The sequence below is a fragment of the Sebastes umbrosus genome, chromosome 6, assembly GCF_015220745.1.
Source record: "Sebastes umbrosus isolate fSebUmb1 chromosome 6, fSebUmb1.pri, whole genome shotgun sequence".
Lineage (NCBI taxonomy): Eukaryota > Metazoa > Chordata > Actinopteri > Perciformes > Sebastidae > Sebastes > Sebastes umbrosus.
This window is the reverse complement of record NC_051274.1, coordinates 22,827,948-22,846,770: the sequence shown is the minus strand read 5'-3', so window position 1 is coordinate 22,846,770 and position 18,823 is coordinate 22,827,948. Positions and strand designations below refer to the sequence as shown.

At 42.9% G+C, this 18,823-nt stretch overlaps 1 protein-coding gene and 1 long non-coding RNA gene across 4 annotated transcripts in view; one reads left to right on the top strand and one right to left on the bottom strand.

The window, feature by feature from the left end:
• The window catches only part of LOC119490573, an 839,978-nt gene that overhangs the window by 673,070 nt on the left and 148,085 nt on the right, over window positions 1–18,823 (top strand). The gene's annotated exons all lie outside the window — the stretch shown is intronic.
• The window catches only part of arhgef25a (Rho guanine nucleotide exchange factor (GEF) 25a), a 48,455-nt gene that overhangs the window by 19,704 nt on the left and 9,928 nt on the right, over window positions 1–18,823 (bottom strand). Inside the window, exon 1 of one of the 3 annotated variants that reach the window (XM_037774033.1) lies at window positions 14,630–15,326. The exons of the other annotated variants lie outside the window; for them this stretch is intronic. Coding sequence (XP_037629961.1) covers window positions 14,630–14,735 — 106 coding nt within the window. The 5' untranslated portion in view covers window positions 14,736–15,326. Of the gene's footprint in view, window positions 1–14,629; window positions 15,327–18,823 lie in introns of those variants that run through there. 3 annotated transcript variants of the gene reach the window in all.

The window sequence follows — 18,823 nt, the reverse complement described above, 5'->3', positions numbered from 1 at the left end:
GTTAATGCTGAGCTTTCACCAGTCGCCCACTCACTGCTGGGTGGGAGGCGCGCCCCAAAAAGTTGCTGCACCACCAAGTAACTTTAGAGCCGAGTGGGTTTCTGCTGCAAAGTAGCTCCAGACTTTCTCTTGATGTTGTTCACTCACAATAGTGAAGTTTGACAGTCCTCATCGCCTGAGAGGGCAACTTTAGAGAGTCTAATTTAGGCAGTCTATGCTTCATTTATCCATAACCACTTTATCTTGCACTAAATCAAGCTTTTGACTGTGTGTCTGGTCTAATCATTTTTAGGGCTGCAACTTACGATTAATCTGCTGATTGTTGTCTTGATAAAATGATAAATTGTTTGGTATAAAACTTCAGAAAACTGCCTATTGAAATTTCCTAGAGGCCAAGGTGATTTCATCAAATCTCTTGTTTTGTCAGACAACGGTCTAAAACCCCAAAAATATTAAATTTACTATAACGTAAGACAAGGAAAAGCAGAAATGGTCACATTTGAGAAGTGGGAACCATCAAATATGTGGTATTTTTGCTCGCAAATTGGGTAAAAAAATGATTGATTACCAAAAATACTTTTCTGAAAATCGATTCATTGCCTTATCGTTGCAGCTCTAAATTCATTTGCTGTTCATCTTCGTCCCTTTCACGTGGTTTTAAAGTGAATGTCTGCTCGGCGAAGTTTTAAATGTAATTGCAGCTGAATTGAATTACCCAGTGATTATCTGTGATACAGCTCTCCCAGTCATGTGGAAAGGGAAAACATCAGATAAAATATCCTCGTGAAGGTCACAAATGTTTGATTTGGATGTGATTGAATAAAAAGATACATGTTTGAAACTGAAAAATAAAGGGCCAATTAAATCACATAGGCAAAGCAACCTCAAGTTGGATGGATGTGCTCTAAGTGTTGGTCCCCCTGAAGAAGTTTGGACCAACTTCCCTTTATTGATCAGTTGATAAGTGAGTGCTGCTGAGCCAACAATTCAGGCTAAAAGCGTTGGATGTAATGGAGCAAACGTGTTCACAGCTGCTCCACTCCGGAGCTCTCCGTCAATCCTACAGCCTCTCGGGACCATATGGGCAATTTAGGCATCACTGGCTTCCACCAGTACGCACATACAGACAGACATGCAGGTGCCCACATACTTGAACGTACACAAAAAAATGGGGCACATGTACATTTTCTCCAGGGTAGCTGTCCAGATGTGTGGCTGCAGACTTGTGATGTGAGCTTCCAGTGTAATCTATCTGTCATAGTAAACAACACACAGCACATCAGTGGCAGGTGACCTGCTGGTCACCACGGTGCCAAACGTGTCAAACGTCCAGCTGAGTCTAAGAGACTCTCAGAGCTGCCAATCAATGCCAGCACCTCACAGATCTCAACCCAGGGGGGGGGGGGGGGGGTCTGAGAGTGTGGCGGTCAACACACAGGCACCAGACACCCGCCTGAGTCATCGCCAACAACAAAACACCATGCTTATCTTCGTTATTCTCTATCTCTCGTTCATTGCCTTCCCCACCTTGTGCACTTCAGCCCAGGCTCTACTTGTATATTACATTTCACCTACTCAGAGGAAATGGACACTCTTCCCATCAACTAGCAGGACCTGGGCTGCACCCAGGCACTCAGATGTGCAGACTGATAGACCTGTGAGACAATGAGGCACTTAGTACCTGAAGCATATGACCGGAAACGCTTTAACTGTCCTCTGATGAACTTTTACAGAAAACAGATTACAAGGCGGCGTTTAAGATCTCATTGCTGTCAGCAGCGATTCTCAATGAAAAAGCCTTTGAAACTCCTGACTTTTTGCCTCCTATCTCTGTCTCTTTCACCTTTTTCTCATTATATTTCATCTTGTTGGCCCCAGGCTCTTTCATGTGTATTTCGTTTGTGCTGCTTCTGATTAATATATCTTGGCACTTGGCTGTTCTCTCTTTATCCTGTGCTCCCTCTTCCCTTCCTCTTCATCTTGACTCCTTCCCTTTTACAACATTTTGCTCTCTAACCTGCTCTTCCCCTCTCTGCACTGCAGTGGTTTTTAGACTTTGGCTGGGTGCTGTCCTGGGATCAGGACACACAGCTCCCATCCTCTGAAGCGATGCCCTGCTCTGCCCCAAAGCTGCTGAGACCAGCACAAGCTCGACATGCAAAACCAACTGGCAGAGAGGACAGAGACACAGGAGCCAAGGAAAAAGTACTTAGAAAATCTCTCTTCTCTTCTCTAGTGGTGATTTTGACAGTACTGAACCTTCAACCTTAGAAATCCTCTGAAATGATTAAGCTGATACATCTTTCCAGTGAATATGAACGAGCATATGTAAGAGGGAGAGGCTAAGAGATGGGCTGATGGGGAGAACAGGGATTATTCATGATTAAGGCAAGCAGCAAATGAAGGTTAAGCACACATAGATAGAAGCTAAAACCTTGAGTGAGCGTAAAGGAGGACACTTTGAGGGCGATGAGGGCACATGTTGCCTTTTAAATATACTTGATCGTATAAGCAATCTAGAAACATGGACATGTGTGCAGAAGTGCAACTGTTGTGTGTGTCATATGTGAGTGTATTTGCGTGCAATAACTTTTAGAGAGACACATTGCCGTCAGACAGAGGAGTGAACAGAGATTTCCTGTCCTCCTGCTGACCTAGTTTATGCAGACACACATGCACACACACACTGCTGTGACTCCAGGAGCACAGAAGAAAATACGCCAGTCCGTAAAGTGACACACAAACCAGCCACCGGGGTGGATCTCCTGCATCAGCACTCTCAGCCAGACTCTGTGGCGTATTTTTCATCAGCGATGAAGCATCAAAGCAATGTCAGTCACAGAGAAACAGGCCTGAATAGATGAGGCTGGCATTAATCCTATTGTCTAATGGAACAATGTGAAGGAGTGATTCAGACACTTCTCCTAATTAGAGCTTATGAAACGGCACTAAGTGATGGATCTAAACCACCACTAGTAGCCTACCATTGATATGAAATGCATGAAATACTCATGTTGCCCTGACAGGTGAGTATAGCGGTGCATGTAAGGTGGCTAGGGATGAGCATTTACGTCACAGCTTCCATCTCAACCAAGGTTTCAATCAATCCTCCAGTAGCTACTTTGCATCTGAATCTCACTTTGTTACAGAAAAGGATGCATCAGCATGAGTAGGCAGTGGCGATCTCACTGCGGACACTAGTTTTTCCATCTGCTGCTGCTGCAGCAGGCTCCTGGCAGTGTGAAACTGGAACCATGTTTGTGGTTACTGGGCCTGAAAACTCCAGACATTCCTCCAGAGCCATTCAGAGAGAGACTTAAAGTTCCTGGCACCATCTGCCTTTATTTTCTTAATGTACTCTGGTGTAACTGGTGTAACTCAGATTCAGGGTATTAAGGTTCCAGTGTGGTCCATTTCACACTCATGCTGATATTAACTGATCACCATCAACAGAAGACACTTATCAGGATTCCCTTATGGAAACTATCAAGAATGGTCAAAATCAAAGCAGCAGAGATTGAGATAATTAGACTTTTCTTCTCTAGTATGGCTCAAGCTCATAGACTGTATATAAGAAGTGGACGCAGTCACCGGGACGTCACCTATTGGTTTGTGGACTGCCGTTTTGAAGCCTCGCTAATGGCATTTTGGCCGTCGCCATCTTGCTTATTTGCAACCAGAAGAGACACGAGAGGGTGGAGCTAAGTACAACGGAATGCTGATTAAGACATTTTCAAGCAACCAAAAAGGTTATAATTAACTTTCATGAAATGAAAACAGACTGTGAAAGGGTTAAAGTTGTAAGACGAAAACACGGACAACGCCGTGTCAATCACAAGGTAGCCACGCCCAAAAGCATAACCTGATTTATGGTCTATTTTACTCTAAATGGGACCATAATTTACTAAATGAACATCATACTGTATTGAAGAACACCTGAAACTAGTAATTGAAATCAAAGTGAGAAGTAGGCTCATTTTCTGATAGACTTCTATACAATCAGACTTCTTTTTGCAACCAAAGCAGTCGCCCCCTGCTGGATATTAGAAAGAATGCAGGTTTAAGGCACTTCAGCACTGGCTTCACTTTTCAGACCCTAGAGTTGCCCACTGCGCAAGCTCTTAAAACACCTGATCCTACATTTCCCATAATGCAATTTGAATTTCATTAGACCCTCCCTGCCTGTTAAAAGCCCACAGCACGTCCCACGTTTGTATCACAGGTCTTCAGTTAAAAATCTTTATTCTTAAACTCTGTAAAGCTTCCTTCATGTGAAAGCAAATAATTGCCATAGAGATTTGAATTTCAAAGTACAACATTTCAGTGGCATTTAAATTTCAATAGCAAGTTTTCAATAGTGATTATATATCAAAATTCGGTCTTATTCCGTTGCTTACAAGATTCAAATCTTTATGGCGGTTATTTTCTTCCATATACCTTCAGAGCCACAGAAGACATTATACAGCTGTTTTCACCTCTCCTCTGTGTTTCTGAATGATGTCTACCTATTGACGTCACTAATCGTAACCTTTAATTTTCCCACGCTGTGCTTGGAGTAAATATTATTGATCACTATTGAGCCGTGAGAGGCACAAAATCTGCCTGAGTGTTTGCACCTTGCTGTCTGTGTCTCAAACACTTATGACTCACATCAGTGTTTTTATGTCTAAAACACAAATTATGACAATTGGGTTGGATTTTGTATTTAACTCTCTAACTTTATTTAACTGCACACAACAATGTTTTCATAGTCAGAACAGAGTTTTGACCTATGAAAACATTGATTAGGAACAAAGAGGAGTCAGTATGAATCTGGATATGTTACACTGCCAAAGTTTACAGAGATGAGAAAATCACACACAGGTGTTCATTCTTTTGTAACTCCTTCAGTATTTTCTTTCTTCAGAAGCCTGCGGATGAGCAAAGACTTGATGTTTCGGCTTGAGGCTTTCATCAAGTAGCCTGGCAAAGAATATTTTCTTTGCTCATTGTGATCTGACAAAGAATTTATCATGACAGATGTCCCGTCAAGCAGGCTGTACAACAGATGTTTCATACTGAACCATACTTCACTTTATATTTACAATGCCTAATTTTACTTGATGGTTTCATATCAACTCAACTCTCCCCATATTTTACTGATTGACAGTGGTGGAAGATGCGTTTACTTAAGTAAAAGTAGCAGTACCACAGTGTAAAAATAGAAAATTAAAAGCCATGTATTCAAAAGTTTACTTGAGTTAAAGTAAAAAGTATTAGCATCAAAATATACTAGTATAAGTACCAAAAGTAAAAGTATTCATAGTGCAGAATAATCTATATTATTGGATTAGAATTATTGATGCATTAATGTGTTCATCACTTTAACACTCATCCTACCGGCTGGAGTCTCCGCAGACCTCGGAGGGATACTTTTTGTCATCTCACAGGTGCTTTATTCTTTCAATTTGTTCCTTATGTTTTCTGTTTCTGTTTTAATTAGTGCTTTTTAAAAAGACCATTGTATTCGGGCCCTGGGGGATCCCAGTCAAAAGCACCCAATTGCAGCCTGTGCATTTTTTTTTAAGTGTTTGTTTTATTTAATATTTAAAATAGAAAAGATAGATAAAATGTTTGCCACGGGTCCTATAAAGTGGCACTCTGGCAGTCATTTTGAAGGAAACAGACACAGATCTCCTTAAGTGCTCTGTCTTTTTTCGCTTTACATGAAGAGAAACAAACATCATAGCAAAATGTTAACTTATTTTTAAATTAACATTTTGCTATGATGTTTGTTTCTTACAGTAGTTTATTCAGTCACTAGTCCTTGTATGTGGAATAGGTTGGCAGGATAAGGGTTAATTTTGCAGCTTGTGAATGTGGGGCTAATACATCATAGCCTTACATGACCTTGCAGTGTCTACATGGCACTCTGTTTTAGCATGGGCGTGAGCGCGTATGTTTGATAATCATAGTGATGATCAACACTGCCCTTTCAGCCTCTTCAGCACCAGTGCAGGCACACACAGTGGTAAACTGTTGATCATCACTATGATTATCTGGAGCCACTCTAAAAGAAAGGAAGTGAGAGAGTGGTTTACACTTCTGTTTAGGGGCAAACAAGGCTACCATTAAGCCCGAGGTGGCTGAGGACACGAAGCAAATTAAAAGCGATTGTGATTCCATATGGCAGCTGTGGCAGTGCCAGTCAGGAGGCCTGCAAGGAGAGCTGGAGACAGAGCTGTGGTGCCTGCTGGGCCATGGGAGCCTCCCCTCCTGGCTCCGGTCTGCCTGACAGCTCTGGTCCTCTCACCTCTGGGCTCTTGCTGTTTTTTCACGCTGGCTGTATACAAGGTCACTTCTGACCTGCAGGTAGCCAAAAACTACCGTAAATGAGTCAGAATTGAGGGGGAGGATTTGTTTGAACTTCTGAACTGTATTCTGCAAACATCACATACAATCATGTCTTTAGCATGCTACACACACTGTTCACGTGAGCTAAGCATAAAAGGGTTACAAAAAGGTAGCTCTCATGCTGATCTGTCACACGGTGTCGACCTGCAGATGTTAAGATGTGCTGGTGCAGCTATTCTCAGTCAGACTTGATGGGCTTTCCAGGCACATACTCTCATTCCTTTCCATGGCTCTACACCTCTCCCCACTCTGATCGCCATAGCAACGAAACCCAGAAGGGAGACGGAGTGGGGGACAGACGCACAAAAGATTAGCCGTCAGCAAGACATGAAATCAACCTACACATGTACACATATCCTGACTGTGGCAAACACACAAACACAAAGTGTAATAATTAGCGGTTGATTTGCATCAATATTTATACAGTAGCACGCCATTAAATGTTTTTTATGCCTTATTTATAAAACAATGCCGTGTGCACACAGGATGCCTTTGAAAAGCTAATTCTGCATTCAAGAAAACCTTCTGCACCTGCCAGCTTTTGTCTGTTTCAGATCAAATCCTGCATTTGGAGCAAGAGCTCTCCATGTGGCCATTAAGAGAGCGTCTTATGAATACGCAAAATCCATTCAAGTGTTAACAGGAAGACCTGGGGCTCAGGTCCACCTGCAAATCTGTCCACGGACTGAACAGTGTTGACTAATTTATGGAGTCTGTACTATGAATTCTATTGGTATGATGAAAGCAAAGCACTATAAAAGGTACAAATATGGTCAGCTGGTTATTGCAGTCTCTAAAAACTGTTTATATCCTCATTGCTCACTGAACTGCTTTGTTAGCAAACACTAAACCCATGTTTTTCTCCCATTGTCAGTAAGTGTCATTTGAATGTTACCACGGAAACACATACTACTGATACAGCCTGGGGGTGATGTCTTATTATACAGTAGTTATGGTCATCTTGCTGCTACATTGAGTTACACAGTTACACAAAAATAAAAAATGATTGTTAAGATTTTTAGTGGGAGAAGAGGGCATTTTTCCTTCATTAGATAATTTATAGTGAAGATGCTGACAGGAACTCTAAGGAGAGAGAGAGAGAGAGAGGTGTTCAACATGTGTCGCAGCAGTTGTTTGTAGTTTTTTTGTCTTAACTGCTAGGCCACCAAGACTGATTTTAAACCTGAAGTATTAGCCGCGATAGACTATCTGCTGGCTTTATCAGAACTAAGAGCTGTGTGTCTGTGGTAACAATCAATGGTACCTGCTGACAACTGACAATCAATGTCGTCTGCTGACAAAGGACAGGAAGAGAGATCAATTTTGGTTTGCTGACAATGTTGTGGAGCAGGCAGAAACAAGAGGAGAAGTTTACCAAAGCAGGGAAATGTTTTCTTTCATCCTGTGCTTTCTCTATCACTGACCTTCTTAGTTAAAACTCCTTGTACTTTTTCAAGAAACTAGGTCAGCTAGTCATGATTTACCCAGTATTCATTTCGTGATTTAGCAATACTTACTCAATAATTAGACACTTGAAGGAACAGTGTGTAGCAATTAGGGGGATTTAGTGGCAGAAATATCATATTAATAAGTGTTTTCTTTAGTGTATAATCACCTGATGATAAGAATCCTGTTTTTGTTACGTTAGAATGAGCCCTTCATATCTACATAGGGAGCGGGTCCTCTCCACAGAGTCCGCCAGGTTGCACCGCAATGTTTCTATAGTAGTACAAAGCTTTTCTTGCTTGGGCCGGAATCGATAACTTAATCGCTCCCGTCACCGCCGCTCTCTCTCTCTTGCTTCACCACTCACTTCCCTTGTACACACACAGTCTACGCACTGGCTCTGCTCCAAAAGGATCTAGCTACTCTTACAACAACTGGGTTTAGAGAGGGCCATTCGCATTTTCGTTTCGGCCAGCGTTGTCCTTCTACCCGCTTGGCACACGGGAGAGGCTTCAGTTGATTGTAATCTGCAACCTCACCGCCAGATCCGACACACTGCTCTTAAAAGTGACTGATGAACTTGTACAACCAGCCTCTGGTCACAGAAAGACACAAGGGTGACTTCTGGTCAGAACACACAACAGCAACACTTTATATACTGATCTTTATGTCTCTTGAGTTACAGTGTAACCAAAGGGTTTAGGACTGTCTTTAACATACTTCACACAACTGTAAAGAACGAGGTAACCTTCAGGCACTTGTTCTCAGGGTCAGCTCATATAGAATCAGCATCCTCAGCTCCTCTGAATTGTAGCTCAAGCCCACTTTTTCAACACAACTCCACATCATTTTCAATAATGTCACTTTCCATTGTTTGCTTTGCTTTGTGCACAGTTTTGGAAAGTTTCTCAGCGAGGCCTCTATCAAGTGTTCTCTGGGGAGAACCGCAGTAGGAGAGCAGCCAGAATCAGAGTACTTCTCTACTCTGACAGCCTGAGGGGTCACTGAGGCAATCGGTGTAGTCAACCCGTCGCTGAGACTTACAGTAAGCATGTTAAAAAAGATGTTCTGAGTAGAAAGTGAACAAGTTTTTTATCCACTGTACTCAATCTCACTTCATTACAGCACGATTTAACAGAACATAAGAGGGAGGGAGTAAAACGAGAGTTTTAATAGAGTAAGAACAAAATGTCATAGACACCCCTAAAGACTGCAGACATAAAAAGAGCCATATGGGCTGAAAGTGGGGGTAGGATCGCAGGGGGAAGTGGCTCCTCTCCCCCTCCGCGCTGTAGGAGAATTCTTTCTAAACAAGGTATGGAATGCACTCCCGTGTTTCATAATTTGTTCCCTCATTCTTCTCCTCTGCACGTTTACAAACAGAGGCCCGAGGAAGAGGGGAAAGAAAGTGGGAGATGGAGTAGGAGAGGGGCATGGGAGCCCTGGAAGTATGTCAGGGCAAGGGCACGTTTAGTAGAGCAAAAAGGAAAGGAGAGTGAACTGTGAAAAAAGGGAGATGGTGAAATGAAAAGGGGAGAAGACATAATTAATAACCGTCTGACTGGCTCTACGCCGACCAGTCAGACAGAGAGAGCTGGGAGAGAGGAACGAAGGGAAGAGGAGGAGGAGGAGGATGAGAGAAATGAGAATGCCCCGGGAATGATCTTAATGCTCCACTTGGTGTTCACATTCCAAGCCGGCCAATCACGCAACATTCAGCCCAAAATTTAGACCGTGTAATTCCTTCATACAGCTGGGAGACTGGGAGCACTGGTTTGCTCCAAGTATCTTCATCCTCTGTCTCACACCATTTCTCTCTCTCTGTTGCATGTGCGAGGGAGAAACAATATGGAGGAGATCAGTTGCACGGCAGAGAAGAGAGACAGGGGGTTGGTAGGGAGGGCAAGAGGAGATGACGAGGTGGAAGGTGGGCTCGGGTGCAAAGTTTAAAAATATCTTGGACTGCCGAACACAAGGCCCACAGCAGACCAGCAGCATACCTTCAATTTTCATCTATTTTTGTTGCTTTTTCCATAATGTCTGAAGTCTGCCTTATAAGCTGATGACAAAGACAGTTCTCCAGCTGAGACATAAAAAGACACGCCGGTTCTGTCGCGGCAATTTTCCCCTCACGTTTGCCAACAGGGCTGCTTTCTGTCAAAAGCACACTCGATGACTTGTTATCAAAATTATTTACGGGTCTCGGGGGGTCTCAGGGAAACCTGGGGATCAGATTCCTGCGTCTGAAAACAACCACACTGCTAAAGTGCCCTTGAGCAAGACACTGAACCCTTCCACCTGCAGGGGCTGTAACACATCACACACTCTGACTGGTCTGGGAAGCAGGGGCGACGGGACAAAAATGATTTTCCTACAGTGATCAAGTATTTTATTTTAACAAAATAACAGAAGCTGTACAAAGTATGCGATTTAATATAGCTGAAATGATTAGTCGATTAATCGAAGAAACAATTAGCAGAATAATCAATAAAAAAGAAAATAATTGTTAGTTGTAGCCCTAATTCAACAACTTCACAACATCATATTTCTCACAGGTCTAACATATTATATTGCAGATAGGTTATTTGGACCATGACTTGTAGATACAGTGTAGTTATAATTATGCAGTATGTTTCCAATGACGCATATTCAATGAACTGACTATATGTATGACTGTTTGCATGTGTGTGTCGATGCGGTGGACACACATGGACAAGCAATAGAGTGTGAGGCTGTTCCATTTAATGTTCTTTGAATTCTTTTTTTACGCTTTTATCATGTATTTCTCTCTGTCTTTGCCATTCAACCATGTAAACATAGCTTATGTGTATGCGTGTGTGTCATTGCTGGGGGGGATCCTTGTCCTAACTCACTGCATGCATGAATCAACACCAGCCCCCAACACTCACAGATAAGCACACTCACAGATGCACAGGGAACACACATCGATGCACGTACAGAGCAGCCTTTTCCTTCCGTACAGGAACATAAAGGAAGCGAAAGATAAAGAGAGTGATATGAGTAAGGATATAGATATAGTTGTGGAGGGATAGAGATGGATGTTTATGGGTCCACAGATGGAAAAGTTGTTTTAGTTGCCTGCTATGCCGCTGCTACATCTGCGGCCAAGTCATCTTTAACCTAAACTCCCAGACAGAGAGGTAAAGCTCCTTCATGTGTTTCAAATGCCTTTTAAAACTGTTGCAAATGTAAACCAATTTGAAATGCATTTCAGAAGTGCATTGTCTAATTCAATTGTTCATATTTCATATAAGCTGCTTAAAAAGTCCATATTATAAATATATTTTCTATGACACATTCAGCTTATATGCTTTTTCTAGACCACATTTCACACACAGAAATACTGTGCTTACTCTAACACGGTCTAAAATGCATTTTCAAAGGCCCCCCGAAGAGTGAGTCGGCCTCGTTCAAGTGTGATCTTATACCCACATCCCTTCCATATCTTTCTTTTATTCCCTCTGTCTGTGGCAGATTTACCTCAGGGTGCATCCCAAATACCATTAGGTGTGTAGGAGGCTGTGCTGCAGTAAAGATGTGATGTAGAATTGATTGTGTAGACTGCAGTGGTATATCATGTTTAACATTACCAGCATCATTGGGAGTGTACATGCTTTTCATGTGAATTCCTTCCTTAGATATTAGATATTATCTGCTTTATTCCACCTTTCCCTTCACACATTGAAATCATTTCACAAACCACAACCCTCCTACCAGATCTGAGTTGTTGAATCCACAGGTTGTATTTCATCCCTCTTGCCTATGCAGTCAATTGACTGAAGACAATATCAAACAATGGCACACCATCTATTTTTGAATGGTTTGTCAACAGTATTTGCTGGGAAGCAGCCCTCACTAATGGCCCTCTGGCAGCCAATCTGCTAATGTGCCGTGCAGAGCAGCGCTAACATCAGAGCTAAAATGATGCATGCTTTTTCTCTTTCATTATACCCATCTCTCCACCTGTCCATCTCTCCGGGCTCCTCTATCATGCCGAGTACTGCTCAGATCAATAATCCCACCCCTTCCCCCCTGCACCCATGTTTATATATTGTCATATTTCCTCTGACTCTATGTTTCATGTCTTCTGGCACTTGTCAGTTGTGTAATAAACCTGCAACACACGCATTGCAACAACAAACCCCTACACACAATCACACATTACCATGCTGAGCTAAGGACTGTACTGTTTTCCTGTTTCATTACACATTGATTAAGAAGTGAAAAAAGATGTTAGGCAGTATAAGGCCACAGAAAGCCATTGATTCGCCTGTTTTTCTGACGCACTGCAGTCCCTTTTCTGCATACGAGTGAATTGGCTCGAAGCAGGACTGATGGTCATTTAATCTGAGTGACAGCAGCTGAAATCACTTCAAGTTTAGTCCCTTATTGCTACATGTGAGCATGTTGATCTGCGTGTGAATGGAGGCGTATACGCCAGATGCACATATGGTGTGGCATAATGGCATACTGCACTGTGTGTAATCACCCAGCGTACAAGTAAGTGCCATTATGCCTACGTGGGGAATGAATCATGCAGCACACTATCATTTCCTCTTGTGTCAGCGGAGTGGCCTTTTTAGTATCAATGAAACAGATGCATCGTAAACAGTTTAGTCCGATACAATAGACTAAGACAGCTTGTCACGGAGATGAAAATGACTAAAGAGGAAAGTCTTTGTTTGTTGTTGATGCTAGAGTCACATTAGAAATCTGGCAACTCTCACCAAATCATTATTTAGTACTCTGAGCCTGATTATCTCAGCCTGGAGAACACAGTCAGCTAGTGGTTTATTATAAAAACAAAGCTCCCCTACAGTCAAACACGGACATTATTTGATCCTGTGACATGCTTGGTATGCAAGAACATTGTCTTGGGACTGCCAAAAGTGTTGAGGCTAGTGAGGTCAGACCTGTATTGTTCTGTGTTTTTCCTGTAAACACCACAACAGAAACAACGGGGTCCTCCAGAAGGACATAGTACATGAGTTTGAAAAGTCAAATGTATCAGATAAAAAGTCAGAGAAGAGACAGACTTTTAAAGAGATCAGATAAAAAGAAGAAGTGCACCACAGCTGACCCTTTTCCCACCGACATTGTGTTAATTATAGAAACTGCTTTAAAGTATTGGTGAGGAGTTTATGTGAGCTCCTAGTGGGACCAAACCAGTGGCAGAAACATAGAAATGTACTTTACATGCTCTATGAAGAGGTTTTATGGAGCACACATTAATAGTTAAGTTACTCTAAGAGACTACTGTAGTTTTATAATGTGGTTTCTCCAGAGGGGGTAGAACGTCCATACTAGATTGTAAAATGAGATCAAGAGGTTTTCTGCATCTGACTGTAAAATGAAAAACATCTCATCTTGTCATGTTGGACCAAAAACAGCCTCCTGTTATATAACATCTAAAGACTATTGGATTATTGGAACAATGCTCTAGCTGTATATGATTATTGAGATTTCTTTTAATAGCCTGAAATGTCTCATTCTTCCAATCCCCCCACATGTTTAGACATCATGATCTAAGTGTGTGTGTATTTGCTATGATAACAAGGTGGGGAGCTGCTGCAGGCTATGGAAAGGGAGAATATCCATTACATAAGAGATTAAAACTGAAGGAATCTGAGGTATGTGTCCAACAACGCTGGCCAATAATATGAAAGCCTACTTCATGTGCAGAGCCTCAGCGGGTAAGGTCCACTGTTTATCCCTTTGATGTAGGCTTGTAAAAAGGTAACAAACGCACAGCGTGGCAGCGTAAACTCATACGGTGCTATTAGTCACTGTTGTTGTTTTAACTTCCGAGCCACTGTGACAAGAGGTCATGTGTCCGCCCGAGACCGAGGACAGTGAGAAAAGATTTGATTTCTGTTTTTTCAAGCTAGATGTTACAGTGAGTCCTGAGTTTTGTATGAACTCTAAAAATGCGGCACCAGCCTTGTTGTTATTACATATCATGCCACCCGCTGCTTTAACTCAACCACACTATTCTAATGGGCTGCTGCTATTGCTGCTGCACTTCATTACAACCAACAGCAGAGTTGGAGAGAGAGAAAGAGAGAGAGAGGGGGGGGGGGGGGGGGGGGGGGGGGGGGGGGGGGGGGGGGGGGGGGGGGGGGGGGAGATTACCGCTGTTTTGTTCAGCTCTCCCTGTTTGGGGTAGAGTGATGTTTCAGCTCAGCCCCCCTGTGTGTTTCATCCATCCACGTGCTGCACATACCTGACTGACACACACTCATCATGATGACTTTCCAAATCCCCCCCCTATACACACACACACACACACACTCACACTCTCTCTCTCCTCTATTTTTAATGGAAGAATGTGTGATGCATGTCCTCTTTCCTCTTCCTCACTGTGTAGTCATCTGTAGGAAGCACTTTTGTTTTGTTCGCCTGCTCTGATGTGTATGTGACACACACATCTGTTGCTTTAGCTGGAGGCGGAGAAAGAGAGGAGAGGAGAGGATTGAAGCTTACACTTAAGCCATTACCATACGCTCGCAGGAATGGAGGGAGAGATAAGGGAGAGGTGGGTGGACATGTAAGAAAATGTGGAGGAAAAGGAGAGCGAGTGAATGTAGAGGTATTAAATGAGAGGAGAGGAGAGGAGTTGTTGATTCAGTTCAGTACGATCAACAAAAACACACACACTCTCACACAAAGAAAACAGACTCTCAAACATTTTATTAAAGTACAGCATCAACCTCAAGGGAACTGAGGCTGATGAAAATCAAAAAACAATTTTTAAGTGTGTGACACTGACCTCTGACTCGGGCATAGCAGCAGCCACACTTGGCCAGGACTTTACGGAACAAGTGTTGGCAGCCACAGCCTCGGTGGTGGCGATGGTGATGGTGACCCCCTTTCATGCTGTTGAACCATGAGCAGAGGTGGGCATGGCCCGGCACTCTCTCTCTCACCCCCGTCTCTTTCTCAAGTCTTCCTCTCTCACCCTCACACAAGTAGAGGTTTACTCCTCAAAGTATAAATCCCCCAAAAGGTGTCAGTTGATCCTCTTCCTCCTCCTCAGTTGACTGCAGACAGACTTAAAGCCCATGCACATCCAGACCGAGAAGAAGAGAGAGTCCACAAAAGCAGCGGCCAAGAAGAAATCCACACTCACAGGGCTTTACAGATGGTGATAAACAGCCAAAGAAACATTCCAGCAAGCTTATCGTTGCATTGAATGTGCTCCCCTTCCCTCTGTCTCTCTTTTTCCCTCTGTTTTCTTGTTGGTGCTGAGCTCTCGCCTCTGTGAACTGCCTGGTCAAATGACAGACTAGTAGGAGACTGCTTCAGAGAAAGAGAGAGAGAGAGAGAGAGAGAGTAAGGGGAGGGGTGAGAAGGGTGGAGTCTGCAGCTCTAGTTGCTGGCTATTCCAGGATAAGGTTCCCACTCCCCTTATTTTCTCTCTTCCTGTCTTCTGTTTCTCTGCTCTCAGCTGTTTTTTCCTCTGCTCCCTTCTGTTTCCTCGCTAGTCTGCTGTCCCCAACTACGACACCAGACGAAAAGCCACGCGCTCTAGTGGATATCTATCTCTCCTGGAAATAGTATCTAACGCCAACGTCTATAATGATACATAATGCTATTTACAGAGGAGAGACCATGTTGGGTTGAAGGTGTCATGTATTTCCCAGTAAGGAGACATCAGTGGCCCTGTTCAGACCTGGTTTTAACATGCGTCCTGAGTGGTCCACCACCACCACCAACAACAACCCCACCGTCGTTTTGCTTTTTTTAAAGAAATAAAACTCATTTAGTTCATTTTCGCGTAGCAGCGTTACGTTATCAATACATAGTCGGACGACGGACACTACAAACTGAAAGTGTCTGCTCCGTATGGAGTCTCAGCACAGAGTAGCAGGAGTCAGATTTGACACACACTGGACGAGAGAGAGTTGACAGCTCTACACACAGCCACCTGACGTTAAAGGTCAAAGTAAGCACGCTACACATATTGACGATCATCTTTTCTTGTAAAATGTCCGGTGTGATCGGTAACACCGGTGTTGTCACAAGTTTATTAACCGGTGAGAAAATGTCCTCACCGTCACAACCTTAGTGTGTAAACACACTCAAGACACATTGGGATACGATGACTCAGACCACATATGGCCACATTCTTTTAGCAGTGTGTACGCGAATGTGTCCTGGACCACATCCTCGGCTTAAATGATGTATGTACTCATACGCGCTCCAACGGCAGCTTTTTAAAGTGCGACAACAGGCCAACAACAAGAGCTGAGAACAAGAAGAGAAAGAGAGAAGAACAACAGAAGAACAACAACACGCAAAATGGATTCTCGTGGATGTAATACACAAGAAACACGCTGTCTGGATGATTCATATCGCAACCGGGTGATTTACGAGGAGATTTTGAAGAACATGGAGGGGAATGGTTACAGTCAAGCTTGGCAGCACTGCCAACGTAAAATCAAACACCTGAAGAATGCTTTCAGAAAAGCCACGAACCCAAACAACTCCCGGTGAAGGAGATGTTTTGGACTCCGAGCTCGATTACACCCAAGAAGAACCTCTTTTCAACTCCACGATGGACGCCAGAATAGATGCAGCAGCCACGTTGCGCAGCACTACGAGCGCTGAAAGCCAGAGTGACGACGGCCATAGCGACGGAATGTAACGTTAACTGGTTTGAGAAACAAACTTGAACTGCATTAAAATGCATTCAACAATCTGACCCCGGTCCTACATGAATGTGGTTGTTTTCAAGCTATCCTTTACGTTAGCAGCTGAGGCTATAACTAATGCAATCTAATAGAAACGGAACATAACAATCAGGAAGGGGGTTTATTGCAGGACTGATATGTCTAAGAAACTGAACATTACATCTCTAGTTTAAGAGACACAGTCAGAATCAACAGCTCTCTAAATTAGTTTAAATAAACACAGATTATTATAATCCTTATGAAACGAAGATTTATTGCAGGACTGATTTAGACTGTATTAGATGGTGTCATCACCAGCGTCTGTAAGTGTGTTACACAGACAAGTTTAAAGAGTGTGTGTTCACTTCATGGGTCATAAAGAGGTTCCTGACTTAGACAGCTCCATATTGACTTCTGTATTCATTTATGATCATGGGGCCAGCATAGCCAGCGTTTTTTTTCTTTTTGTTTCCATGGAGCGAGCAGGCGGTCTCGTATTTCACAATGCTGGCATGTTGGCACGCTTACTGTGTGTGTGTAACACAAGTCATTTAGCCTGACAATTCATTACAGTACATAGTGGGGCAGTCTAACCAAAGAAACCTATAGACTAAGGAAATCCCAGGTTTACTGGAGCGATTGAACTGATATCAATCTTCTGAATGAGTGATCATCTATAGGTGTGGGCGATACAGATAAAATCTTCAATCACGGTATATAATTTCATACCGCAATATTAACACACAGAAACCCGCTGTCTGATTTCCATTTGGGCCGAAGAGTCAGTACAACGTAAACTGGATGATTCATATCTCAACCGGGCGATTTATGCGGAGATTTCGAAGAAGATGGAGGGAATGGTGACAGTCGAGCTTGGCAGTAATGCCAACATAAAATCAATATGAATATATATCGTGATAGTCAATTTTATTCAAATTTAGTTTTTAAAACTAGAATTACCGCCTCCACCAACCAGTCAAGTTGCAGTTTACTTCCATGTCCGAAATGTCTTCACTTATTTTAATCCTGTTAGACATTTGTGTGAAATTGGCAAAATTAGCATATGAATTCCACATGTTTTGTGAGGTCAGTGATGTTGACCTTTGACCACCAAAATCTAATTAGTTCATCCTCGAGTCCAAGTGGATGTTTGTGCCAAATTTGAAGTATTTCCCTCCAGGCGTTCCTGAGATATTGCGTTCACAAGAATGACGGTCGAACAACCCGAAAACAAAATGCCTGGTATGGACATGGTATACCAGTATAGAAAAATCTGACTAATTTCTCATGCTATATATCATAATATCAACTGTAAACTTATCAAATACAATAATAAGCATATGTTTTAAAGAAATTTCATCCATCAGTGCCGGACATCCATTGTAGGACTTGCCGTTTCTTGATTTTACTCTCTTGCATCTGTGAGCAGGTGTGTCTGAGACTGAATGAATGCTCAGATTGTCAGACAGTGCGTTCATGGACACATGGTGATATGAGTGTGCATCTGCTATGGAGGGGTTGTGTGACTCAAGGTGAAAACACAGCACTGACTGTATCTGTTCCCACACACACAATCATCATCATGTTACTGATTATGTTGAACCTGGAAGCTGATGAGGTTGTGTAATTGCCAACATTAACACACTCTAAGTGTACCATATTTAGACGTGTGCTTTACATTAGAGCACATTAAACTCAATCAACACTACATTAGAACTTATCAGCTTTCCTTCCAGAGGAAATCAGAGTCTGCGGACATGTCAGTATAGTAAGTTTATCCGAGGAAACAACTCAAGACATAACCAACAGAAACAGAAAAACGAAAAAAGTTGGTGATGATGCCATTATGAAATGTGTTCTGACTGAGACCCAATCAATTATTGTCTGACCAACAAACAGCATGTTTTCGGCCTGAAGCCGCTGAGCTTATGACTCAGTATGTGATCTCATCTCACTTTTGCAGCCCTCATCACGCCATGCTCCTTTCACACGAGCTACAATCCGACAGCGTGGAAATCACCACCTGGTTACTGCAACAAAGACGAGCGCCCGCTCAGGTTCCTCTTCGGGGGCATCGACAGGAAACAAGAGAAGGCTGAGTATCGGCTGGCACTGAACCAACGAGCACGCATACACATGAGCATGCACATCCCTGAGGTGCACTGTCAAGTGCTTCAATGGTTGGCAGGGCTGTCTCTGCAGCATCCATCTCCCCACAGTGACAGGGTGGTGGCAGATTGCTGTCAGGATGTTTCTGTCGTCTACAGGAGAGACAGTGAGAGCAAACAGAG